Source organism: Monodon monoceros, unplaced genomic scaffold, assembly GCF_005190385.1.
Source record: "Monodon monoceros isolate NGI ecotype Baffin Bay Population unplaced genomic scaffold, NGI_Narwhal_1 Super_Scaffold_12, whole genome shotgun sequence".
Lineage (NCBI taxonomy): Eukaryota > Metazoa > Chordata > Mammalia > Artiodactyla > Monodontidae > Monodon > Monodon monoceros.
Genome location: NW_021703768.1, coordinates 167,541,442 through 167,568,524, shown reverse-complemented (window position 1 = coordinate 167,568,524; position 27,083 = coordinate 167,541,442). Strand labels below are relative to the sequence as shown.

Here is a 27,083-nt window from a genome sequence, read left to right as displayed (position 1 = left end):
GATGCAGGATGGAGCATGGTTGAGAATGCATCCCTTTAGGGTTCCCACAGCCCCACTCCTGGAGCCCCTGTGGATACAGCAGGGTATGGGTGGTCCCCAGGCCTCTACTTCCCACCTATTACAGACCTGTGCACTGTCACCATGGCTAGGCCTTCTTCAGGGTGTCCCCGACAGCCTGGGCTAAAGAACAGGCTTTCGAGAGGAGGGAACAGGAGTCCCATCTGCTGACGCCTGGCCATCACCTGGCTGTGCTCAGCCTCACCACCATCACTGCCCCAGGACACTACCCCCTGCCCAAGCAGCTGTCCGCTCATTTATTCATTCAGCTCAGCTATTTTCTGGGTACGGCAGAAGAAACAAAACAGATCAGTTGCCCTCAGGCAGTGATGAGCAATCAGATGTTCCTGACCTGGTCCAAAGCTCAGGGCCAGGAATAAAACAGATGGGGGGCTGGGAGAGAGATGGGGGGAAGCTGCTGCCCCCAGGAGCCCCTGGGCCGGGGAGGACAGAGCCAGACTCAGTCACCCAGGTGACAGGGTGGGGACAGGGTGAGGCTGAGGTAGTGAGGCTGCCTGGAAAAGGAGGAGGTAAGGGCTCCCCACCTTCCAGTCCCCACGGCTCCTCTGAGCTGCCATTGACATTGAATGAATGTTGCCCAAGGCCATCCTCAGTGCCAGGGGAAAGGGACACCATTTGCGGGACCCCCAAAATAGTCTCCTGCAGTTCTGCCATCCTGGCATTGGTTTGGGGAGTTAGGACTGGGGGAGGGGGCTAAGTCTGAGTGGGCTCTCTCCTTCCAAAGAAGATTACCTTTGCCCCAGCAGGCACCCCCCTCCACCCCTGGAAGCCCCCATACCCAACTCCGAGGCATCTTCTACTTGCCAACATCCTGCTTCCCACCCCAAGACTCCCCCACACGGAGAGGACTTTGATGAGGTCATTTCAGGAGGGAGATGTCCAGTCACTTTGCAAAGTTGTCCCCTCAGCAAGTGCGTGGTGTGATCAACCCCCAGGCGCGCAAATGTTGAGAGGTGGCTGGAGTTTGGGGACCTGATTTTGGAAAAGGAGTGGTTAGTTCTCAAAGGCTGTCGAGGTCGGGAGTTTTCGCTTCGCTAAGGTCCTCTCCACGGCGCGGGGCAAGGGTGAGTTTGAGGAGCAGCAGCTCGCTGGGGAGCGAAGGGGGAAGCGGGGAAATGAGGGATCTTTAAATAGAGGCGGGGCTTGCGGGGTCGCCGGGGGCGGTGCCAACCCGGGCTCGGCCAATCGGCTGCGCCGCCGGCGTCGCACCGCCCCCTCCTCTCCCTGCCCGGGCGGGCGCTCGACCCCCGGCCGGGCCCGTGGGCAGGGCGGCGGGGGATGCGCACGCTGCCACCGCCCCCGGCCCCACCGCCCCGGGGCCTCGCGCCCGCCCGCTGCTGCCCGCCCCGCCCGCGACCCCGTCCCCGGCCCCTGCCTGGGGGTGCGCGGCCGCGCGGGACCCTCTCCCCTCCAGCCTCGTCCGCCTGCCCAAGACGAGTCCCGCAGGTACTGAGTGGGATGGGCAGGGGCACCCAGGGCGGCATGTCCCGGAGTGAGATGCGGTTTTGGGCAGGGGCTAGGAGGGTTTCCGTGGGGTCCGCAACCCAGGGGATACGGCGACGGGGGGGGGGATGTGTGTATGTGCACTGCCCGAGTGAGTAAAGATTCACGGACCCCCATCCTGGAGGGGGAGGGTACTGGGTTCACTTTGGCGGGGGCAGAGCAGTGAGTCTCTAAACTCCATAGATACGGTGGGGGAGCTCTCGGGGTGGAGGCAGTGACCCAGGACTGACATGGTAATGGGAGGAAGGAGACCCTCACCACTGGCCCCTGTATCCAGCCATTAGGGGCAGCACGGCAGGGGTCGGAAAGCCGGGGCCCCCAGCTCTCCCTGGACAGAGGTTGGGTACCCAGCACAGTGCACTGCTTGGGCTGTCCTGGAGGGTGGGGCCACAAATGTGAGTGCTGAAGGCTGGGGGTGAGCCAGAGATGCTAATGGAGATGCATCAGAGTGGAGGGCACTGGGGACAGCAGGCTAGGGCAGGCTAATTGCACCCTGTTGGCTGCTGGCAGGTTCCTGACGGGTGGTGATGGGGGGAATGCCTAAGGGATGGGGCAGTCAGCCAACGACTTGCTGCACCCACTGTCGGGCAGCCCATGGGGTTGGAAGGACGAACAGATCCTGTCCACCCTGCAGAGCTATGGCCCCAAGAGTGCTGGTGGAGGTGTGTCCTGGGGTCCTACCCCACCCTCCGCAGGGACACACAACCCACAATTCACCCACATATCCTGGAAGGTTCTACCATGTTCTGCTCTGGCCATGATTCCTGGGAGCAATGGGGTGGGCATTTGCCCCAAGGAGGCTCTGCCTTGGAGACTGATGGGCAGGGGTCACGTTCTCCTGGTCCAGCTCTGAAGGACAGATCACAGTGTTCGGTAGTGTCACCACAACAGGCGTACCCATGGCTGAATGCTAAGCATTTTCCACATGAGATCTCACTCCATTGTGGCCACTGACCCTGCTGGGATGGCACCGAGACGCCCCTTTACTAAAGAGGTAAATGAGGAAGTGGCAGTGACTTCGTCCTGGCTGGGACACCCAAAGGTCCCTCTGCAATCAACCCATCATTTGTAAAAGAGTTCACTCGAGGGCCTTTCGGGTCTGGCCATTTTCTTTCTCTTCCTGTTGGGTGGGACAGTTCAGAGGAGTCGGCCTCCTTGCTCCCTGCTCTCTGCACACCTTCGCCCACTCCTCAAGAGCCCTCCTGGGTCCCCCCGGCCCTGCTCGGCCTACAGGTTTCCCACAGCATCTCGTGGGATGGGACACGAAGGCGGGGTTTTGCTCATCCCCTCACCCCAGCATTCAAGGAACAGAGGTCTTGTGCCCCAGACATGTTAGACAATTTGGGGAATTCCAGGAACCCTCAAAACCAAATGCAGCCCATAGGATGTTTGTTGCTTTTTAGAGGAACTCCTTGGAGAACCTAGGGCCTTCACCCAGAAAAACACACCCTTTCATGGACATCCAAACCTTGGCTGGGGTTTCACGGGGACTTCTGGTTCTTTGGGAAATCTCTGAGGGTCCCGGGGACCCCAGCTTTAGGCCCAGATTGCATTGAGGGAGGGGAAGGTGAATCTGGGGAGGGGTGGGGTCTCTTGTCCCCAGGGCCCTAGGGTCCCACCCAGTCTTTAGAAACGGGCTGCCCCCTTCTCCTGTGGGATCGCAGGCAGGCCACTCTGTCCTTCCATTTCCTGTGAGGTCGTGGGAGGGGTGGAACAGTCACCATGCCTGTGTTCTGAGCTCTGTGGCCCCTCAAGGACAGGGTCAGGCTGGCTCCCTTTCCAAACAGCCACTCATCAAGAGGGACCCAGGCAGATCCTGCCATCCACTGCCCCCAGACTGCACTAACTTAGTCCCTGCCTTTCCTGGCTGTGTGACCTTGGGCAAAGTGCTGAACCTCTCTGAGCCTTGTCTCCCCTCTGTAGAATGGGAGTAAGAATGCCACCTGCCTTGCTGAGTGGCAATAGGGATTAAATGTGGTAATTCTCGTCAAGGTCTTGGCCCGCAATAAGCAATAGGTCCGCATTAACAACATGGGCACTAAGAAGGCCCTCCCAGAAGCCACCTGCCGCCTGTTCACATGCCCTACCCCACCCCCTCCCTGCCCAGGACACGTTAGGACACGGCTGCCAGGCAAGGAGGAGCATGGCGGAAACACGGCCGAATTTGGCCTGTGTGTTGGGCGGCTGAGTCACATCCCCAAATTGCATCTTCATCGGTGCATTTTGGAAGGTCGTTTGCACCGCTCCCACCCGCTTCCGGTCCTGACTGCCAGGCCACCACCTCTCCTGCCTTTGCTCCCCAAGCCCTGGGCAGGAGCCTTCTGCACCTTCAGGAGGGAAGATGGGAGGGGTGCCTGAGGTTTCCTTGTGTCTTGGGCGAGGGCAGGGTCTGGGGCCGCTGTGTGTGTCCTGGTGGCAAGCTCTTAGCCCTGCCTAGCAGCTGACAGCCCTTCAGGTGGCAAGCAGGGGCTCTAGCCCAGAGGAGAGCGGCACCTGAGTGCTTGTGAGAACGAAGAGAGAGATCAGGGCCAAGGTCAGCCTTATAAACTGTGAAGTGCTGGCCCTGCAGGAGATCAGCCCATATAATCTGTGATGTCCTGGGACCACATGGGGCCAGCTCTTATAAACTGTGACGCGTCAAGTCACAGGTGACATGGATGGAAGTGGGACACATTCTAAGACTCATGTTTCTTGTGTTCCTACTGTGTGCTGGCACCCTCGTCTGGGGACATGTAGTGAGTGGGACAGATACTGCCTGGGGCGGGGCACGGACACAGGCACAGGTGGTTCTGCAATGCATGCGGTAGTGCCCTGGCCAAGGTCACCCCTGTCCCGCCTGGCAACATGGCTCATCTTGGCAGGTCCTGATGTGACACTTTCTGAACCTGTCACCCCCAGGAACATGGCTTCAGGGCCAGGGAGGTGTCCTCTCTGTGCACGCAGCCCCCTTTCCTGGGCCCCCAGCACATGCCAGCTTGGCCTTTTCCAAGGGGACAACACTTGGCCCACAGCCCACCACTGCGTGGCTTCTTGGGAGAATCCCACAAGGCAGCCTGGTTCAGAATCTGCCTTGTAAGGAGATGGTCCCTTCACCACATGGTACCTCAGTTTCCCCATCTGTACAACTGGCCAAATCCCAGGACCCTCTTCTTGGGGGTGTTGTGAGGATTAAGGAGAAAAATCTGTGCAAAGGACAGAGCCTGGCGTGTAGTAGGTGTTCAGTAAACGCAGGCTGTGGTGGCAGCAGGGGGTGCCTGCAGGGGTGGGGAGTGAGAGAGTGGGCTGGGGGTGGGGGTGGCAGGGGAGGATCTGGCAAGTTGGGACCCAGGAGATTGGACTCCAGGCAGCCCCATCCTGTGCGTGTCATCGTCTTCAAGGTCCTTGCTCTTACATGTGACGCCAGGGGACACTGCCCTGTGCAGGAGCAGGGGGCAGATCAGACAGTCTCCTCCTTGGTAGCCAGTTTCCTTGGTGGGGAAACTGAGTCTGGCCCCTGAGGTCACAGGACCGGGCCAAGCACGTCTCCCAAGACCCTGTAGCATCAATTCTGGGATCTTAGAGTTAAATCCTGGATTGCTGTTTTGGTCCTGGAATGTGTTTGGAGATCACAGACCTCCCTCCATCTAAACAGGAGGGAGCTGAGGGTCTCATAGCCATGGCCGTGGTCCCCAGTTTCCCCCTGACCGTATCCCGTGACTATGTAAGTGTGTTCAGGCCTTTGGACGGCTCTACGGGAGGAACTGGAGTAGAGTGAGATTAACTTGTCCAAGAGCCTGAAGGTCAGAAGGAGACAAGCCTGGATTGGAACCACCTCCCAGCTGCTCATTTACACGGCCTCTAGTCCTCCCAGGCAAACCAGCCAGCAGATTCCATCTTGAGGCATTCAGAAGTGTTTATTGAATGCCATCTGTGTGCTAGGCATTGTTCTAGGTACCTGGAGACACAGAAAAGTCAGTGGGCAAAGGTCTGGTAGGAGGGTGTTCCAGGCAGAGGGCACAGCAGGTGCAAAGGCCCTGAGGCAGGACAAAGCTTGCTGGGATCTGGTAATGGGTAGGCCACTGTGGCTGGAAGGGAGTGACTCTGGGGAAAGTGAGAAGGATAAAGTGGGTGGGAGCCAGACCACAGAGGCCTCCTGGACACAGTGAGAAGTTGAGTTTTTATACAATGGCACTGGAGAGCCATGGGGAGGTTTGGAGCAGACGAGGGACATAGGCAGGTTTCTGGAGTGGCCAATCCACGTGTCAGCCGCAGTCGGTTCCTGGCCTCTCCAGCCTCAGAATGTGCTGGGGTGGGGTCCGTAGCCCTCTGGTCCGTTGCTGAGGCCCTGACACGACCGTGTCCCCCATGCCCTGCAGGTCAGCGCGGGAGCCCAGTTGCTGAGCCATGCCGGGCCCCGGGCGGCCGGCAGCAAGCCCAACCCCAGCACCCACATAGTCATGAACAGCCACAGACACAATGGCTTCGGGGGACGGCCACTGGGTGGCGGGCTGGGTGCCCTGGGCCGAGACCCTCCGGACCCCGAGGCCGGCCACCCGCCTCAGCCTCCAAATGGCCCAGGCATCCAGGTGGTGGTAGCCAAGAGTGAGCCGGCCCAGCCCTCGCCCGGCAGCCCCCGGGGGCAGCCCCAGGACCAGGAAGAAGAGGAAGATGAGGAGGAGGATGAGGCGGGTAGGCAGAGGGGCTCCGGAAAGCCCCCCAGCGTTGGCCACCGTCTGGGCCACCGGCGGGCGCTCTTTGAGAAGCGGAAGCGTCTCAGTGACTACGCTCTCATCTTCGGCATGTTCGGCATTGTTGTCATGGTGACGGAGACGGAGCTGTCCTGGGGGGTCTACAGCAAGGTAGGTGTGGCGCTTCCCCCTGGCACCCCAGGGAGGCCCTGCTGGTCCCACTGGGCTCCCTGAGACCCCTTGGGCACGGGGTGGGGGGCCACATCAGCCCTAGGAGAGGGGGGTGGGGGATGCTGAGGGGTCCCTGGAGGTGGGAAGGTGGGGGCCCCTGGGCCTCCTGTTGTGTCCACCCCGTGGGGGCAGCAGGAAGGCTGCAGGTGGGCCCAGAAGCCTCCAGCCCCTTCCCTCTGCCCTGCAACAAGGGGCTGCACCTTGGCTGAAGGTGGGGATGGGGCTGCCTCCCAAGGTCAAGCTGGGGCGGGGGGATGGGGGATCCCCAGAGAAGGGCTGCACGAGGAGCAGGGAAAGAGCTTTCCCTTTTTCAAGAGCAGTCAGGACCAGGTTACATGGGTCCCCAAGTGGATGTGAGGACAGAGGGAGATGAGAGCCATGTGAGCCTGTAAACTGGGAAGCGCTACGTCTGCAGGAGGTCAGTTTTTGTAAACTGTAGAGTGCTGTACCCATGTGAAGCCAGGCCTTATAAGCCGAAGTGCTGGGCCCACCTTGCTCTCAGCCCAGGCCTGGGGAGTAAGGACCGGAGCTTCACTTTCTGAGTGAAGCGACCAGGTGGGGGGTCAGGAGGGCTGCCCGCCCTGACAGTGTCTGTTCCGCCCTCTCTCTTTGTCCAGGAGTCCCTGTACTCATTTGCACTCAAATGTCTCATCAGCCTCTCCACCGTCATCCTGCTGGGCCTGGTCGTCCTCTACCACGCCCGGGAGATCCAGGTCAGTGCCCAGTGGGGTTGGGGCAGCTCCCCTCCCCCCAGCCACCTGGGACCCCAGCCCTCTAAGACGTAAAAGTAGCAGTAGCCTCTTTATAGTTAAAAAAAAAAAAAAAAGGACTTCTGTGGAGATACACTGTTTAGATCCCTCTAAATTTCCTTGGAATGCATATCTTCATTTTAATTTTCATTGATTCTTTGGTAAAGAACACCAACAGTGGGGGAGCAGGAGGTGGGCTGGGGTTCTGGTGCACGTGGGTTGTTTTCACAGCCCTGGGTCTTCTGAGGTTTTGCAGCCATGGGGGTCCAGTGTTTGTAGCACCAGGCTCCTTTTCCTAGTCCATCGGACCCTGTTTTTGAAAGATTTACCTTGTGCCAGAGAGTTTATTCTCCTGTTTCAGGGGGTTGATCAAAACCTGGTCAGGCTCCTGGAGAGCCCAGTTCAGGGCTTGTCAGGCAGGCGTTACCACAGCAGGCTGGCACCAAGGCCTGGGGACACCAAAAGGTGTCAGATGTGGCTCTTGAGTCTGGCCTTTGACCCCTGACCTCAAGGAGCCACAGTATGGCAGGAGATGGGTGTAGGAAAATCCTACCTGCATTGCACTGTATGTAGACCTGTCAGGGGGCACCCAGGGTCTGGCACACAGGAGGGGTCCCTGATCTGGCTGGGGGTTGGGGGGAGGGGGACAGTGACCCCTGAACTAAAGGAAGCAGTTCTGAAGATACAGCTGTGGACAACAGTCTGGCAGTTCCTTAAACAGATAAACATGGAGTTACCATATGACCCAGCAATTCACCTCCTAGTTACACACCCAAGAGACACAACAACCTACATCCACACAAAAACTTGTACACGTATGTTCATAGCAGCGTTATTCACAATCGCCAAAAAGTGGAAACAACCCAAATGTCCACTGACTGATGTATGGATAAACAGAATGTGGTCCATCTGTACAATGGAATACTGTTCAGCCAAATGAAAAAAGAATGAAGCACTGTGTGTTTGTAGCACCGCAACTGAGTGGCTTAAACAACAGAAATGTATTCTCTCACAGTTCTGGAGGCTGGAAGTCCAAGATCAGGTGCTGGCAGGGTTGGTTTCTCCTGAGGCTCTCTCCTTGGCTTGCAGACGGCCACCTTCTCATTGTGTCCTCACACGGCCTTTGCTCTGTGCTCACACATCCCTGGTATCTCTTCCTCTTCTTAAAAAATGACACCAGTCCTGTAGGACTGGGACCCCACTCCTATGACCTCATTTAATCTTAATTATGTCTTTAAAGGCCCTATTTCCAAATACAGTCATACTGGGGGCTAGGGCTTCAACGGATGAATTTTGAGGGGACAAAGTTCAGTCCATAACACTCCACCCTCTGGCCCACCTTGCAAATCTTTGTCCTTCTCCCATGCAAAATGCACTCATCCCATCCCAACAGCCCCCAAAGTCTTAACTCATTCCAGCATCAACTCTAAGTCCAAAGGCTCATTTAAATATCATCTAAATCAGACATGGGTGAGATTCGAGGTACTGTTCCTCCTGAGACAAAATTTTCCTCCAACTGTGACTAGACAAGTTGTGTGCTTCCAAAATACAATGGTGGAATAAGCATAGGATAGACATTCCCGTTCCAGAAGGGAGAAATATGAAAGAAGAAAGGGGTGGCAGGTCCTACACTTCTCTCAGACCTAGCCAGGCAAATTCCGTTAGATTTGAAGGCTGGAGTATGGTCTTCCTTGGCTCAACGCCCCACCTTCGAGGCCCACCGTGGTGGCAACATTGCCTCGTTGTTCCCGAGTGGTGGCCTTTTGTGACTGCCTTCTTTCACTCAGCTTAATGTTTTCAAGGTTCATCCACATTGTAGCATGTGTCAATGCTTCATTCCTCTTTATGGCTGAGTAATGTTGCATTGTGTGGAAGGACCACATTTTGTTTATCCATTCATCCATTGATGGACACTTGGGTTGTTTCCACTTTGGGTGACTGTGAATAGTGCTGCTGTGATTGCGTGCACGCAAGGACGTGTTTGAATGACCATTTTCATCTCTCTCGCCTATATGAGATGGCTGGGTCATTGGTAACTCTGTGTTTGACTTTTGGGGAGACATCTGTGCCACATTTAGCTTGAATTGTGGCCGACCCTGAGAACTAGGGAGTTTTGCCTCTGAGGCCGTGTTTCTTGTAAAAGCCGACGGGGTTTTCGGCTGGGATCTTGCTCCGGGGCCTGGCCTCGTGTCCGAGGCCCACCTCATCCCGCCCGCCTGACCTCCGCAGCTGTTCATGGTGGACAACGGGGCAGACGACTGGCGCATCGCCATGACGTGCGAGCGCGTCTTCCTCATCTCCCTGGAGCTGGCTGTGTGCGCCATCCACCCGGTGCCTGGCCACTACCGCTTCACGTGGACAGCGCGGCTAGCCTTCACGTACGCGCCGGCAGCGGCCGAGGCCGACGTGGACGTGCTGCTGTCTGTGCCCATGTTCCTGCGTCTCTACCTGCTGGGCCGTGTCATGTTGCTGCACAGCAGGATCTTCACGGACGCCTCCAGCCGCAGCATCGGCGCCCTCAACAAGATCACCTTCAACACGCGCTTCGTCATGAAGACACTCATGACCATCTGCCCGGGCACCGTGCTCCTTGTCTTCAGCATCTCCTCCTGGATCATCGCCGCCTGGACCGTGCGGGTCTGTGAGAGGTGCGCCCCTGACCCCTGATCCCACTGACCCTCATGCCCACCCACGACTTTAGTGACCCCAGGGCTCTCCCAGCCATCACTCTGTCCCCATGACTTCTGACCCTGGTGAACCCCATGCCTACCCACGACTTCAGACATCCAAGGCCTCCCCGCAGCCGTCACTCCATCCCCATGATTCTGACCCTGGTGACCGCCCCCCCCCATACCCAGTTCCTGGCCTCAGTGACAGTCCCTCAAGTGCAGCTCCCTCATCCCTGGGACTCCAGCCCTGTGTCCCCACTCCCCTCCAGCCCCTACCCCGCACCCCTCTAGGACCCCATCCCTCTTCCTCCTCCCCCTCCCCCAGGGGCCCCTCCAGTGGCCCAAGCTCTGGCCCAGGGTGGCGGAGGCAGCAGGAACAGGGACCTCCCCTCATCCACTTATCCCCCCCACAATTTAACCTGCTCTCCTTCTCCCCTCTGCCCGCCCCACCGGACTGTAGGGAAAACATGTGAGTCCTACCCTCAGCCGAGCTATGTGTGCAGAGCTGCCAGCTGCCCTGCCCGCCAGGAATTTAAGATCAGCTGCCACCAGGGGAGGGAGTGGGGAGGTGAGGCGAGTGGCTGGGACCTGCCCCGAGCCCACAGGGCCCTGCGGAGAGACTGTCCCAGTGCTGCCAGGCAGGTGGGTCTGGGGTCAAGCCCAGGATAGCGGGAGGCAGGCCACTCTTGGGCTATGTGCACATGGCATCCCTCGGGTCCTTGTCACCAAGGCGGGGCAGTGGTGGGGAGAAGGGGGGAGAAGAGCTTACTTAGCTCTGGTGCCTTGTCAGGGCAGCTGGCCCCAGGGGTTCAGACAGCTCCTTTGGAGAGTTAAGTGGGTCTGGGGTGAACGAGAAACCCATCCAAGCTTTTAAGACCCCCGTAAAGGGTCTGTTCTGAACAGCCTTGGAAGGTGCAGGGCCATCCACCCGACTTATATATGAGGACACTGAGGCTCTGAGGAGCAAAGGGACATCCCTGAGGGCCTAGTTCCTGATTGTTTCCAGAAACCCCCAGCGGTTCCAGGAGAAGGAGGGGCCCCACTGGACTTCTCAGGGCATGGGGGTGCCTTGTCTGGGAAGGGGTCTCTCCTGCCTTGTGCCTAGCTGGGGCTGGGACTGGGCTTCCTGGGAGGTTTCTGGGCTGGACCTGCCCCCAGATCCCCAGTCCTCACCCCTTCAAGCGCCCCCTCCATGACCCCTGCCTCAGCCTGATGTCGGGCTGATGGGGGTGAGGGCCTAGCTCTTTCTGTCATCAAGGTTTACTGTCTGAGGATCACACAGGGGCTCCTTGGACCCCTAATGTGCCCCCGTGCCAGTTCCCACAGACCTCAGGACTGAGATCTGGGGAGTGGGAGAGGGTGCCTTGTATCAGGCATCCCTGGGGTCCAGGCTGGGTCACTGCAGGGGTGCCTGGTAAGGGTGGGGAATAGGGCAGGGCCCGGGGGGGCAGCCAATCCTAAATTCTGAGCCCTCTGACACCGCTTGACGCCCTCTCGCCTGCCTCGCTCCACCCCTGTGGCTCTGTCCCACCCCACCTCCTGCATGACTCCCACTCCCTGGTCCTGGGTGGTCCTGTAGCACCCACCATAGCTCCAGCTGGGCCTGGAGCCTCCCCCGATGGCTGATGGGTTCCCCACTCCTCCTGCCTCCTGGGTGTGGGGCCCTGGTCTCCTGAGAGGTGGAAGCTGGTGCAGCTTGGGGCTCACATACCTCAGTGAAAGATGGGGTTCAGTCCCTGGTCCCCCTTGTCCAGCAAGCAGCCTGGAAGTCCAGGCTGAAGGGACCTGGAATGGCACCCGACCCTCCAGTGGGGCAGGGACTCTCACAGCCCAGACCTGCTGGGAAGGCCTCCAACCCCCCTTCCCACCTTTTGGGTTTCCATCTCCTCCTTATCTTGAGCCCCTGACCCCAGCCCCATCTGCCTTGAACAGCCCTACCCGCCAGCTCCCCCTGCCCTGCCCCTGCGGCCTAGGAAGGAGGGGGTCAGCTGGAAAGGGCTTCCTGACCTCCCAGAGCTGGAGGGGCTTTGCAGGTAGGGGGCTGAGCTGGAGCAGAACCTTGAGCCATCCCCAGACCCAGAGAACCAATCCCTTAGTCCCCAGCCTGGGCTAACCATAGGTAGAAACAGTTCATAGCCTGTGTGGCCAGGGTCCCAGGCCACACAGCCTGGGATTGGGACAAAACCATGTCCTTGCAAAGCCTTGGGGTCTGTCCCCCTGAATAACAAAAGTTGAGTCCCAGCCTCTCCCCAGTGCCATGCAAGCTGCCCCTTCCCTCCTGACTGCCAGGAGAACCCCAGGCCCAAGGTTGGGGCAACTGCCCTCCACAGATTGACTTTCCTAATACTCCCAAACCCCAGGGTGTGGTCCTGTCTCCCCGTAGGGTCCTCCTCCCTCCTTGGGACCTTGCTGGCTGGGGAAGTTCTTCCTAGTGTCTGACCTGAATCCTCGCCTCTACTTCCTGCCGCTTCTGGTGCCCGTGGCCACCCGTGTTCGCCTCTGTCTGTGTGTCTGTCTTTGGGAGGGGGATTGTGTGCACATGCGTGAACACGTGCATGCCCCCTCATGTGCGCACGCTCATGTACGTCATCCACATGTGGACCCCTCTCTGCCCAATAACCAGCAGCTTGGGGGTCGGGTGAAAGAAGGTTGGAAGGGATGCTGGGAAGGAGTGGTTGCCCTCTGCCCTGTGGTACCCTCAGGAGGACCACAGGGCTGCCCCTGGCACTAACCATCCCCCCACCCTGCCCTATAGTGGTGCCCTGGACACTTTGAGCCTCCAGAGTGATCAGCTCCCTGCAGTCAAGGCCCCCACGCAGCCAGGTAGACCCAGGGCCCTGCCTTCCTGGGGGTGTGATGAAAGCAGAGGGACCAGTGTGGATTGACTGGGCCCTCCCTGGCTCCCCCCAACCCCCAGGTATCACGACAAGCAGGAGGTGACCAGCAACTTCCTGGGGGCCATGTGGCTCATCTCCATCACCTTCCTCTCCATCGGCTACGGCGACATGGTGCCCCACACTTACTGCGGGAAGGGCGTGTGCCTGCTCACTGGCATCATGGTAAGGGCGAGGGCCCTTGCACATCCCCACTGATGGGGAGCCCACGCCGTCTCAAGGTGGACCTGTTCAGAGATCCTCCCTGTGTCAGCCCACCCCTCCACCACCCTGCTCCTTCCCTCTGATGTGACACAGAAGACACCCTCAGGCTTCCCGGGGACATCTCCTCTTGTGTTCTTCCAGCCCTAGATATGTAGCTTCCACTGTATTCTCCAGTCCAGATACTGTGGTCCACTCTGAACCAAGAGTCATTTTTGCCCCTTTATGCTCTGCAGCCTGCTTAATTCACAGCCCTTGGATCCAGGGCAACAGGCTTGATGCTTCTGTGCCTCGGTTTCCGCCACTCCCTCTGCTTGTTGCAAGGACTGAGTCCGTTCATTTATAGGAAATGCCTAGAGTCATGAATGCCTCGGATACCCAGTCAATACCCTCTGAGCCCTGCCATCACAGCCCAATTCTCCATCATTCCCTGACTACCGGGGTGTCCTGAGCACCCCACTGAGCCCCTGGGTGTAAGGTTTATCTCTTGTGACTCCTGTGGGCCCAGGCAGCACCGCTTCTTCCCTAAAGACTTCTCAAGTCCGCCTGCTTGTATGGGCAAACTTTGGCGTCTGGTGCCTTCCCTTTACCCTGATCTGATCATTAGGTTCCCTGCCCATCCCCTCCTTCTGGAACCTTCTTTCTCTCCAAGTTTCTTGCATCTCCACAAGTGCTTTTCCATGTTTTGAATTATGAACCGTTCGACGTGCAGTAGGGAACCCCTCTCTCCAGCCCCCAACAAGCATGTTCATTTTGATGCCGAAAACTCGGCCTCTGTGCACTGGTGCTGAATCAAATCTTGGAGTCAGAGTTTGGGGTGAAGTAGGAAAAAGGAGCTGTATTGCTTTGCCAGGCAAAGGGGGACACAGCAGGCTCATGCCCCGCAAAACTGTGTGTCCCAACCTGGGAGGATTTGGTGAGGAGTTTCATACGATGGTTCATGGACGGAGCTGCTGCTAAGGCTCAGAGTGTGTGCAGGGCCTGCATTCCTTTAATCTGGCCTCAGGTGATTTCCTGATGAGCTTCTATGGTTCTTGAGGTTATCAAACTTATGACCTTCTCTCTGGAATGAAGACTGGTTCATCAAATAGTTCATCTTCCATTTGCTGGGGGCCTTAGTTCTGCAGAAGAGCTCAAAGATACTCTTATGTGCATCCTTTAAGGTGGAGCCAGGACCTGCCCCAAGGCTGCACTATGGTTTCTTGGCTGCTCCTCCCTTGTCTCTGCATCCCTTCCCCTCCCTTCCCTGATTAGCAACTGTTCCAAAGGCTTCTGTTGCCCAGGAGCCCCACAGGGCCCTGCTCGGTTTCAATCTGTGAAAAAAATCAATGAACACCCACAAGCCAAAGGAAGTCAACCAACCCGATTCCCCCCAGCATCCGTCCCAGGCCACTTCCTTTTCTTCATAGAGAGATGCTTTTGTTCTTGCAAAAGTACTATTGCTGGGCTTCCCTGGTGGCGCAGTGGTTGAGAGTCCGCCTGCCCATGCAGGGGACACAGGTTCGTGCCCCGGTCCGGAAAGATCCCACATGCCGCTGAGCGGCTGGGCCCGTGAGCCATGGCCGCTGAGCCTGCGCGTCCGGAGCCTGTGCTCCGCAACGGGAGAGGCTGCAACAGTGAGAGGCCTACGTACCGCAAAAAAAAAAAAAGAAAAGTACTAGGCCATCCCCACCATGGTTTCCTTTCCTCCTGCAGAGGGAAGCGCTGTCTTTCCATTGGCTCCTCCCAGCCCCCTTCACTGAATGTAGACTGACCCTGTTGTCACCATCTCCCGAGGCCCGTGGCTCTCTCCCCTCTTCACCTCTTGTCCCCTCCTCTTTGGACACAGGCTGGGGGTCCACGTCCTCCTCTGGCCCCCACCGGGGCCTCGCTTCTCCTGGACAAGCTGACCTAGACCCTCTCTCAGTTAAAAGGCATTATGCCTGTTTGCTTACGTTATTTTGTGAGATTGGAAGGGAAAAAAACTAAAGATCGGCCACAATCCACTCCCCTACCCCCATCCCCGGCAAATGAACTTTACAAACGAAAAAAGAAGAGCTCTCAGATAAGATGATGGCTTTAAACCCAGAAAACCCGCAGCGAAACAGAAAAGCCATGTTCTCTTCTCTGGGATGAGGCTCCTTCCAGAAAATTAGTTCCGTGTTTACCCTGTGGCTCATTCCAGGCCCTCGCCCCCGGCACGTGCAGGAATGTTTACACCCAGGGATGTTTTTTGCTTTTCTCTGTCACCACACAGCCAGGTATCACACGAAGCCACACATTGGTCTTTCTCTCTCTCTCTCTCTCTCTCTCTTTTTGGCCACACCGCATGGCTTGTGGCATCTTAGTTCCCTGACCAAGGGTCGAACCCGGGCCCTCGGCAGTGACAGCGCAGAGGTAACCACTGGACCACCAGGGAATTCCCCACACATTGGTCTTTTAAGCCACCTTCAAATTCTTCTGTTAGACCTCTCCTCTTCTACCCTTGACCAAGTGTGTCCCCTCCCAGTCTCTGCCCCACGGACTCACCCCCTTCCAATAGCTTATAAAGCACACATTTGCTCATTCTTGAACTTCAAGGCATCCCAGCATGGCCTCCTCTGAACTCAGTGTCTTTTGCCGGACGTGGCATCCATGCTATTGTGTGGAGTCATTGGCTGATCCTTTTCCTGGGGGAATAGTATTCCACATGGAGGTTTCCAGTATGTTTCTTTGCCCCAGTTGACAGGGCTTTTCTTGAACACAGACTCCTGAGTCTTCCCAAGACCTTCGTCCTGGCCAGGAACGCATGATGGGGTCTCCTCAGGGGGCGACTTTGTGCCCACCCTTCCCCATAAATGTTTCCTTCCATCCGGAAGAAAAACTAGCCACTCCCCTGGCCCTCAGAGGCTAAGCCCAGGTCTCTTCCTTCCTTCCATCCTGTATGCAGTAGCTGCAGGAGGAAGCAGCAGGTGGATGCGGTGCCAAAGACAGCCTCCAGCGCAGGTGGGGAGCCACCTTCTGGCCCCCCTCATTGGCCCCTGCCACCTGCTCCACACCACTCCTGGGGCTGATGACGCCTGGATGTCCTGGGCTCCCCGTCTCCTGATTCTCAGTGGCAGAAGGTCCCCCTTCCCGCCCTCCTTCTGCATCACTTTTCAGTGCCCCCCACCCCTACCTCTCAGCCTTGCCCTCCCCCTCGGGTCCTCACTCCTGCCCCTCTGTCTCTCAAGTGGCCCCCAAGTGGACAAGCAAGTCCTCTCTGGCCTCTTTCCCTAGCTGGGGGACTGGCTGCCATTCAGAACATAATGGGGAGGGTGGTTGCTAGAGCAGGGAACCCATGACGGGGGAGATGTCCCCTCCCTTTACTTCCCCGCATCCTGGGACCAATACTTTGCCTCTTTCCTCCTGCAAATGCCCCACTGCAGGCAGCTGGCCTGACCCTTCTTTCTCGCCACCCTTCTGACCCTACCAGCAGAATCCGCCCCCATTACTGGTCAGCAACATGTCAGCCGGGTCTCTGTCCCCATCATCCAGACCCCAAAGTCTGGATGGAAATGCTTCCAAATCCTCCCACCTCCGTGGGCCTCCGCCCCAAATGTACACGCAGATCCTGCCTGTTTCTTGTGCTTTTTCTTATCTCCGAGCCTCACTTTCCCCCTCTGCCCAATGGGGATAAGAGCGGTCCTACCTCCCGCGGTTGTTGGGGATCAAATGAACTAATTTATGGCATAGGCTCCCTGGACGTTTGATGGATATTAAGCTAGTGGGGTTGGGAGTCAGTGAACTCAGAAGATGGGATTTGCCAACCCTGCAGGTTTGGAGGGCAAATGTGAGGGGGAGGAACCAGGAGGGCTTCCTGGAGGAAGGAGGGTATCCTACTTGGAACCCATACGAGGTGGAGCCTGACATGCCCCCTCGCCCTCTTCATGCAGGGGGCTGGCTGCACGGCGCTCGTGGTGGCCGTGGTGGCCCGGAAGCTGGAGCTCACCAAGGCAGAGAAACACGTGCACAACTTCATGATGGACACTCAGCTCACCAAGCGGGTAAGGACGCCAGCCCCATCACAGCCACTTTGCCTTCTGGTCCTCAAGGGCAGACCCTCCTCACCTTACTTCTGCACACATGCCCACGGGTCATGCCGCGCTGCCTGTGTGTGCCCAGACTGCCCTGGGCTGTACCACCATGTGAACACCCTTAAGCTGTGCACAGGTGTCCACTTCTGTGCCCAGTCACAGCCCAGTCACGGGCCCCTCAGCAAGAGTCAGGGATTCGTGGTGAGGCAACCAGATGCAATTTATAAGCCGGATGAACTCAGCAGGTCAGCTTCTCTGTGCCTCTGTTTCCTCACATATAAAATGAGAGAGATACCGGCGTGTGTAGATCCACTGAGTTAACATTTGCAAGTTGTATAGAAAGGGTCTGGCCCATGGTGAGTGATGTGTGTTAGGCAGACACACGCGTGCACACACACAGCACAGATGTGGATGTGTAAACATGGTCCTGACCTACAGTCCCAGGACCCCAGAGGGGCATTTCCAGGAGTTTCTGGAGGTTTCCAGAGCCTTCCATAGTTTCGTGCTACTCTAAGGAACTGTTCTTTCTCTGGCCTCAGGTAAAAAACGCCGCTGCTAACGTTCTCAGGGAGACGTGGCTCATCTACAAACACACCAGGCTGGTGAAAAAGCCAGACCACGCCCGGGTTCGGAAACACCAGCGTAAGTTCCTCCAAGCCATCCATCAGTAAGTCCAACACCTTTCCCACTTGCATTTCTGTGTCCACCTGGCACGGAGGCAGCCCTGGTCCCCGGGGAGGAGGCTGCAGACTAGGCCAGACAGCTCGTCATGGCCACATCATGGCCGTTCCCATGCCAGGTGGTCAGTTGGTTGGGGCCTGCAGCTTCTGTGCTGGGTGGGATAGTGGGTTGGTCGGAGGGAGGCAGGTGATGGACCCAGCACTTGTCCAGAACAGTCACCTCTGATAAATCATGCAAACCACCCAACATAGTGGCAGGTAGCATATTTTATTCTCTGGAATAGCCAAAACGACTCTCCCCTTGGACACTGAAGCAATTTCCCCTTTTTGCTTTGGCTTCCAGGAAGCTCAGAATTAAATCTGTGGCCTGATTCATGTGATCATGTGGGATAATTAGAGATTACTTAATTTTCTCTGTTGTCCCTTTTTCCTGAGAATTATTTAATCAAGTGGTTCTGATCTTGGCTGCTCATTGGAGTCACGTGGGGGTGCTTTTTAAAATCCCACAGGCTGGGAATTCCCTGGTGGTCCAGTGGTTAGGACTCCACGCTTTCACTGCTGAGGGTGCTGGTTTGATTCCTGGTTGGGGAACTAAGATCTCAGAAGCCGCACAGCGTGGCTGAAAATTTTTAAAAAATAAAATAAAATCCCACAGGCCATACCCAACACCAGTTACAGTAGAGTCTGGGATACAGCCTGAGCTCAAGTTTAAGTTCCTCAGGTGAGTCCGATGTGCAGCCAGAGTTGGCAGACTTTTTCTGTAAAGGGCCAGATGTTAATTATTTCAGTCTTTGTGGGCCAAAATGTCTCTGTCACAGCTACTCAACTCTGCTGCTGTAGCAGGAAGACAGCAAAGATGAATGGGTGTAATTATGCTCTGATAAAGCTTTATTTTCCAAAGCAAACAGCTGTCCATATTTGGCCTATAGACCATAGTATGCCAATCACTGTCCACAAGAAATATGTGAACCACATACATAATTTAAAAGTTGAAATTAATTTTAATATATTTATTCAATCTAATATATCCAAAATGTTATCATTTTAATATGTGATTAATATAAAAATCATTAATTAGATATTTTAGAAAGTTTTTTATACTAAATCTTTGCAGTCCGGTATGTATTTTACACTTACAGCCTGTTTTTATTCAGACCAGCCACATTTCAATGCTCAGTAGCTACATATAGGATGTATGGGACAGTACACAGTCTAGAATTTAAACAGTTCCAAATCTTGTGGGATTGGGCACTCACATATAAATTACAGTTGAGTCACATAGTAGCTGATTTAAAAGAGAAAAAAAATGTGTTTTTAAGCACTTTTCAGAATGGGCCCATGCATTCCCAGCTCTTACATCCTGGAAAACCTCATTCACAATTGGGCTTCCCTAGGAAAATCAGATGGATCCCTGCCCCAAGAACTCTCAGGCCAGACTCAGGGGCTGATGAACCAGAAAGCGAGGCAAACAATGTTAGGGTCTGAACTAGCACAACAGGAAGGCAACCAAGTCACCCATAGGGAACAGAGATGAGAGGCAGCACAGAGAACCCTGGTGTGAGCAGTAGAGCCGGGAAGCTTATTGTAGGGAGACCCCAGGGTGTGGCTGGGGCGGTCAGCTCCTGGGGCACAAGAGGGTAATGGAGTGTGACCATAGCGAGATCAGGCCATGGGAGAGGAAGCTCAGTCAGCTTGACTTTAATTTTTTAATCCTATTTAATAATTTTGCCTCTTTTAAAAGAACAGCTTTATTAAGGTATAATCGACATACAGTCAACTGTAGCTATTTAGAGTGTACAGTTTGATCAGTGTTAACATATGTGTACATCCATGAAACTAGCCCCACAGTCAAGATAATGAACAGATTCATCACTCTAAAAGTCTCCTTGAGCCCCTAGCATCCTTGTCTTTTAGCTAGAGAGTTTAGTCCATTTACATTTATTGTGTTTACTGTTATGATTGGATTAATTTCTCATGATAACAGTCCCTATTTCATGGGACTGTGGGGAGGTCTAAATGGAGTGATGTGCAGAAATGCCTGGCATAGTTCCTGGCATAGAGCAAGCAGTCAGTAACACATGGTACCCCCAACCTCTGCTTCACCTATCACCTATGAAGCAGGGAGAGGAGTTGGTGCCCCACCTGCTTGACTTCACTGTGCCCAGGTGTTAGTCCTATTTCCTCATAAGACCCCAAGGCCCTCCTTGTTGACCCTTCAACAGTTGTTTACTGACCACTGGGTCCCAATCTAGTCTCTGCCACCTAACTGTGGGGCCTAAGCAAGTGACTACAGTAGTCCAAGCTTCGTTTTCTTATCTGTAACGTGGAGACAATGGTGACATGCCTCTTCTCCAGGAATGGAGTGTGGATCAAACAATTGGGGTGACCAGATGATTTGTCTGCACCTGCCTGTCACACAGTATTTTCTGAAAATGGGAACTGTTGTTGTTGTTGTTATTACCACCCTCGATATGTTCATTTGATCATTCCACAAACATTTCCTGCACCAGCTGGTGTGCCAGGCATGGGGGACACAGACATGGCTCTGCTCTGGACCTTGCCCCAAGGGATGTCCCAGAAGGTTCTTTGGGAGAAGTCGGAGGGTAGGAATTGAGGAGAGTTAGGTCTGTGGAGAAGGCACCTGCTCTGTGAGTGACCTGTGTCCCTTTGTTCTGGGGAAGGACTATCTCGCTCACCCTTAGGTCCCCCTGAACACCTCCAAAAAAACAGTGGCCTTATGAGAACAGCTGATGAAATCAAGCAAGTTTGAATTAGGGCCTGAAGGGTGGATGGGATTTGGGTAGGAAACCGAGAGGTGGGCAGGCATACCAGGGAGTGTGCAGAGTTTGGGCAAAGGCGGGGAGGTGGGAATGAGCACAGTGCCAGGGAGACCAGAGGTACCACCTGCAGGTATGAGGGAGCCACGGCATCTTCTTGAGCTGGAGAGTCCCCATGATGGGAATGCAGTATGAGCAGCCAGTGAAAAGGAAACAGTGGTCTTGGAGAGGACAAACTGAGGAACACAGCATAGGTTTGGGAAGCATACACATTTCCTAGGGCTACTTTAACAAAAGTACCACAAACTGGGTGGTTTAAAACAGAATTTATGATCTCACTGCTCTGGAGGCCAGAAGTCCAAAATCAAGGTGTCGGCAGGGCCGTTCTCCCTCTGAAGGCATTAGGGGAAGATCTGTTCCAGGCCTCTCTCCTAGCTTTTGGTAGCCTCAGATGCTCCTTGGCTTATAGAAGCATTGCTCCAGTCCCCCATCTTCATATGATGTTCTCCCTGTATCTTCACATTGTCCTCCCTCTGTATGTGTCTGTCCAAATTTCCCCCTTTTTATAAGGACACCAGTTATCTTAACCTAGTTAAATTTGGAAAGACCCTATTTCCAAAGAAGGTCACGTTCTGAGGTTCTGGGGGTTAGGACTTCAATATATCTTCTGGGGGGACACCATTCAACCTGTAACAGGAAGGTTCCAGAGATGCCAAGAATGACTTGCCCAGGGCAGGCATGTCAGTGGCTCCTTAGCAAGTCTCCGCCAACTTCCAGGGCTAGGGGTGTCTGTATCCACCTCCACTTCTCCAGACCGAGGGCTGGGTCCTCTCAGGGGTCCTGGCAACACCCAGCATGGGTGGGCCACAAGGGGCCTCTCCGAGCATCTATCACATGTGGGTGTGCAAGGGTTGAGTTTGGACTAGTGAGGAGGAAAGGAGAGTCCTACCTGGAAAGGCCTCCCTGGGCTGGTTTAGCTACAGAAGGGGTGGAGAGAAGGGGTGAGGACAACCTCCACCCCCTCCACCAGCCCCATAGGCAGCTTGTCCAGGGGGCCAGGGTCTCAGAGGCTGAGTGGCAGACTCAGGTGCAAATCCTGCTAGGATGCCAATGGGCACTGGCTTTGCCCCTCTGAGCCTTGACTTCCCCTTTGGGAAATGGTATGGGCATAGTTTTCTGGACTAAATGTCACCTCCAGGGCCAGGAGCTTGGCACAGGCAGGCACACAGTGGGGCTGTAGGGCTGGGGGCAGCTGCATTTGCTGTGAGGCACTGCTGGAGGGAGGGGGCAGAGGGAGGATGCATCCCTGAGGGCTGGTACCACCCCCTCAGAGGCTGGACCTCTCCCTAGAGCAAGGGCAGCAGCCCCTCCGCCGTCCAGGGCCCCCAGCCTGGCCCTGGGGTGGCGCACGTGGGAGGGTTGGCCATGGGCTGCCCAGGTGTGCTGAGATTAAAATTGCCTTGTGGTTTCTCCCTGCTCCGCCGGGTCCTGCCAGAGCTCAGAAGTAAGTCTCTTCCTGGGGGCTAGTGCATGTGGGCACTGTGGGTGGTGGCTGAACCGCCCTCCAGGCCCTGCTGCCCCCTGCATGCCAGGAGGGAACGGGCTGCAAGGGGGCTAACCTCCAACTTGCCCCTCACCCCCCACTGCATATCCCACAAGGTGACTCTGGGTGGGGTGGGTGCATGGAGGAACCCTGACCGCACTGCAGCCTCTGCACAACCCCACCTTCCCACCTGTCCCACAGGCTCCGGAGTGTGAAGATTGAGCAAGGGAAGCTGAATGACCAGACCAACACGCTCGCAGACCTGGCCAAGGTGAGCAGGGCAGGGTGAGGTGGGGCAGCCCCCTGGTCCAGAAGGAGTTGGTCAGGCCCTCAGAGGAGGATGAGGGATGTTCAGTAAAGGACAAGGCCCAGCTCCTGCCAGGGAGGGAGGGACAGGGCTGGTGCCCATGGTATAGACAGGTGACCCAGGCAAGTGATGCAGGGCAGGCAGGGACCAGCCACCAGGGAATAAGAGCCCTGTCTGCAGGGGTCCACTGTGACCAGAGGCTCCAGTTGTTAGAGTGATGCCAGAAATCTACATCTGTGTGTAAAATCTTTACTTTTTAACATTGGCAGCTGTTTTATCAGCCTTTTTTTTTTTTTAAATTTCTTGGCCACGCCATGCGGCATGTGGGATCTTAGTTCCCTGATCAGGGTTCGAACACACGTCCCCTGCAGTGGAAGTGTGGAGTCTTAACCACTGGACCACCAGGGAAGTCCCAATTTTTGTCAGCCTTTTTTTTTGGCAGCTGTTTTACATTTTTAATTAATAGCTAATAAAAAGTTTTAATAAGAATATGTAATTAGTGGGCTAAATTGGTGAAGTGGTACTTTCGTATTTAGAAATGTCATCTACATACAAGCTCTAAAATCTAAGAGAAAAACAAATTTCTTTTGCTAGGGTTATAAATTCAAATTATAGCATCAGGAGAAAGCTTATTTGTATAGCAATTAAACATCTTTCAGGAAATTAAAGTTGATTGCAAGAGCTCTGTAAGATCGGTGTGTGTTATAAATGGATCTACTTGTTGGTTCTAATGTCAGGTCCCATCCAGTTTCCCGCTTTTTATTCATCCGTTAGAAGATACGTCAACTGACTCAACTTCAGTTGGGCAAGCTCTTAGAATATTTGTCACACTCTTCTGAACTCCCTTTTGCCCTTTCATAAATAGTTCATGTGTGAACTTTGCAAATTGGCTCCAATGCAATTTAATTAAATACTAACGGGGGACTTCCCTGGAGGTCCAGTGGTTAGGACTCTGCGCTTCCACTGCAGGGGGCAGGGGTTCAGTCCCTGGTTGGGGAACTGAGATCCCTCGTGCTGCACAGAGTGGCCAAAAAATAAAAAAAAATAATAATTTAATACTAACCCACATAAACTTAATTTGAAAGGGAACATTACAGAGGAAAAAACATATTCTAGAAGCCTGAAGAAATAATTCAATCGGTAGTAGAAAGAACATAATCCTAAGAGCATGTAGAAATCCTTGGCCAACTAATTTGATGTCATATGAGATTACAGCTCCAAATACATATCGAATGCCTTTGAAAAATTCAGGTACTAGATATTGTAGTCTGGATTATCCATATCACACTTCCTTCATTAGTACAGACGATTAAAATGTGAATTTATAAAAGTTATTTAAACCTTATAATTACAGCAGTATACTCCTCTCAAAATACATTTAATGAAGGCTTCGAAATAAGCCTTTCACTGGATTGGATTATAGGGTTTCTAATTTTTTTTTAATTTAACGAGGTTAAAATGTTTTCCAATATTAAATTTTAATGCTTTCCAAGGTTGCTGATTTAATTTGTATCTCTCCAACAAAAACAAAATGTATATTCTAATAAAAGTTTAAACCTCAGAGAGGGCCAAAAAAGAACCATCCAAGGGCTGGATGCCTCCAGATGTTACTCTCTGGCCCCGGGGGACTGTGTGACCCCTTGAGGCGGGCTGGGGTGAGGGTCTGCAGCCCTGCGGGGGGTGGGGTGGGGGGAAGCGGGCAGAGGCATTTGTTCATCCTTGGATGGGGTTGGCCTACCAGTAACAGGAAAGGGTGGAAGGCAGGGCTCAGGTAAAGGCTTTCGGACCGGAAGGGAGAGGCTGCAAGTACAGTGCGGAAAGAAGGAGCTGTGGGGTGGATGACCTGCCTCCCTCCCACAGATCGAGAGGTTGGGGTGGGGTAGGGTGTGGCACAGGCCCTTCAGCCCTCGCATCTGAGGCCCAGGACGGGCGGTGAGCTGCGGTCCGTCTGGGGGTCTAGACTGCGCGGAGCTGGGCTGAGACTCGGAACGGTGATCTAGCGCCACCTGGTGGTTAGAGCGGCATTTGCAACTAGGGCTGTTCTGCGTGTCCCGCCTACCCACTCCCACTGCAACTCCCGGGCCCATCTGGACTGTGGCAGAACCAGCCCCTGCTTGCTGGGTTGTGGGGAGCAGTCGAGGTGGCAGGGATGCCCCACCACCTGCTGTAATGTAATTGTTGTGGCTGTCGTGTTGCCCGGTCTGTGATAGGGTCAGATTCTTGGGGTGGTCACCTCTCCCCCCCCCCCGACTTCTATCCCCTCCCCAGTCGAATGTGGAAAGCAGGGGATAGTTCACAACCAAGCCTCCTCCCCCTCGACCGTGTCCCCAGCCTGGAGCAACACCAGTCCAGAATCACCCAAGACCACCCTCTGGCTTTACAGGCCATGCAGCTAGTTCATCCCCTCATGGCAACTCTGGTCACATCCGCTGGGCCCCAAGACCTCCCTTGACCTTCCCCTGGTCTGCTGGCTCCGAGCCTGGCACTCAAGACCTGTGTCTCCGCTCCCCTCGCCTATTCTCCCACCGCTCCCTGGGGCCCAGCAAGATGCCTTTGGCTGGTCTGGGGGTGCGCTCACAGTTGCTCCTCACTTGGGCCGCCACCCAACCGGGGCTGGTCTGCCATCTCTCTGCAACCACCCCTCCCTCTCTCTCACCTGGCCTCTCCTCTCTCCCACCCTCCCTGTCTCTGACAGACCCAGAATGTCATGTACAACCTCATGTCCGAGCTGCACGCCCAGCACGAGGAGCTTGAGGCCCGCCTGGCTGCCCTTGAAAGCCGCCTGGATGCATTGGGTGTCTCCCTGCAGGCCTTGCCGGGCCTCATCGCCCAAGCCATACGCCCGCCTCCACCACCCCTGCCTCCCCGGCCTGGCTCCGGCCCACTGGACCAGGTGGCTCGGAGTCCCCCACACCGGCGGCCACCCACGGCCCCTTCAGACTGTGGGTGACGGCTCTGCCTGCCACCAGACTCCTCAATCTTGGCCATCGTGTGGCCGCCACCTCCACGCCAGCCAAGAAGCCCTGTACAGTGGCGCCTCTTGGAGTTCAAGGAGCTGAAACCGAGTTGGGCTGATTGGACTGGGGCCTGCCAGACTGTCCGGGCAGAGGGCAGGGCCATACGGCAGGGCAGGGGCGGGCCACCACTGGCTTCCTCCCTGATTGGAGCTGGGAGAGCCTGGAGCTTCCTCTGGTCCTCTGCCACCCCCAACCCCCGGCTCTCCCCAGGCTCCCGGTGGGTGCGGAGCAGCCAGGAGAGGGGTCCTTGCCAGTTCCAAATAAAGCAGGACCCACCCACTTGCTGCCTGTTGTGCGTGGCTGGGGGACACTCATAATCACAAGATGGGGAGTAGATACCCGGCCCTGGGGTTCCAGACCAGATGTGGGGTCAAGGTGAGCCCATCCCCATCCCCGTCCTAGGCAGGTTGTCTCCCGGGCCTGAACTCAATCAGAGACACCTCCCTGAGGACATCTGCGCTGGTCCCACCTGACACCGATTGAGGGACCTGCAGAGAGCATGGCCCAGCCCTGGCCTACAGGAGGCAGCAGAAAGTCAGGACTTCCTTCCAGCTGGTTTTGCTGGAGCACCCACTAGGGGCCAGCGGAGCTGTGGGTCATGGTCCAGTGGGGGAAGTGACATGAGTGAGGAGGGCCATTCAGTCTTCGGCGGACATGGATTGAGCACCTGCTGTATGCAGGCAATGTAATGTAAATTATCACACTGACTCTTCACCAGAACCTGACCAGGGTAGGATGGGGAGACTCAGAGGAGTCAAGCCACCTGCCTGGGGCTACAGAGTGAGGAGAGAGGGGTGAGCCAGGATTTAAACTTAGGGGTCCATAGGCCAAAGGGAAGAATGGACTTGGTGGAAGGCACTCCATGGGGAGGGGAGCGGTGTGATCCTGGGGTTTGAGGGGCCCCTCTGGGGCAGGATGGAGGGAAAGGTTCTAGACATAAGCAGAATCAAAGGGTCCCTCCAGGCCTTGGGCTCGGAGTGCTGGAGTCAGGTGGGGGAGGCAGGCAGATGCTGGGCCCTGGGTGGAGAGGGAGGCTAATCTGGGTCCAGCTGAGAGCCAGGCTCTGGCAGCCTCCGATAAGGCCATGGGCCACCTGGCTGGAAGTGATAGGTGGGGCACAAGAGCAGGAGGGGTCTGGGGAGGTGTCAGTGGGCTGTGGTCAGATGTGAGTTCGAGTCCTGACTCTGACACCGGTGGATGCCTCTAGGCAGTGGCTGCCCCTCTGGGGGCCTCAGTTTCCTCTTCTGTAAGATTGGATGCCGAAAATAGGGCAGTGTTCACCCTTGGGAGCACCCAGTCTGACGGAGGAGGCATAGTAAACACACAGCGGTCACAAACACAGCCACCAGAGCCGTAAAGAAATAAGTCCAGAACATGACTCTAGTGACATTTGGGCGTGGGTGGGTGGAGAGCAGATCTGGGGAAGGGCGTTCCTAGCAGCGACAGCCAGTGCAAAGGCTAAGAAGCAAGACCCGAGTTTGGTGTGTTTGCGGAACAACCAGATGGAGGCTGGGGCGGCGCCCGGTCCAAAGGTGCCGTGTAGGGGACGAATGAGTCCACAACACAGAGCCCGGTGGCTGCCTCCGCCCGCCTCTGACTCAAAAAAACAGGGCCCGCCCCGCCCTGGGGGTAGCAAAGTCAGCCGCACGGACACGCGGGCGGCACGTCCCCGGAGGCCCGAGCGCGTCACGGGGGCCGAGGCGGAGGACCAGGAAGTCCGCCAACTACGCGCC

General features: G+C 55.8%; 1 protein-coding gene across 4 annotated transcripts; it reads left to right on the top strand.

Annotated features, from left to right (window-relative positions):
- The first annotated feature begins 1,337 nt into the window (after positions 1-1,337).
- Positions 1,338-25,629, top strand: KCNN1 (potassium calcium-activated channel subfamily N member 1). Of its 4 annotated transcripts, XR_003792751.1 has the most exons (11): positions 1,338-1,524; positions 5,937-6,419; positions 7,097-7,192; positions 9,458-9,876; positions 10,358-10,366; positions 12,815-12,956; positions 16,886-16,996; positions 17,566-17,668; positions 21,979-21,987; positions 22,228-22,297; positions 25,029-25,629. XR_003792751.1 is itself a non-coding variant. In XM_029217551.1 (10 exons), the coding sequence occupies exons 2-10, from the start codon at positions 6,018-6,020 to the stop codon at positions 25,281-25,283; spliced, it is 1,632 nt and encodes a 543-aa protein (XP_029073384.1). In that variant the 5' UTR covers positions 1,511-1,524; positions 5,937-6,017; the 3' UTR covers positions 25,284-25,586. The 4 variants fall into 4 exon arrangements, 3 of the variants coding, with proteins under 3 accessions (XP_029073384.1, XP_029073382.1, XP_029073383.1); XM_029217551.1 differs by lacking the exon at positions 10,358-10,366 and having other exon boundaries at positions 1,511-1,524; positions 17,566-17,693; positions 25,029-25,586; XM_029217550.1 differs by lacking the exon at positions 1,338-1,524 and having other exon boundaries at positions 5,978-6,419; positions 17,566-17,693; positions 25,029-25,586.
- The last annotated feature ends 1,454 nt before the right edge of the window (positions 25,630-27,083 follow it).

What these genes read in the sequence shown, in the direction of transcription:
- KCNN1 (XM_029217550.1), top strand. Translation starts at nt 6,018, where the DNA reads ATGAACAGCCACAGACACAATGGCTTCGGGGGACGGCCACTGGGTGGC. An exon ending in ACCACGCCCGGGAGATCCAG is followed by an intron (nt 7,193 to 9,457) that starts GTCAGTGCCCAG and finishes TGACCTCCGCAG; the next exon opens with CTGTTCATGGTGGACAACGG. An exon ending in CGCTCGCAGACCTGGCCAAG is followed by an intron (nt 22,298 to 25,028) that starts GTGAGCAGGGCA and finishes TGTCTCTGACAG; the next exon opens with ACCCAGAATGTCATGTACAA.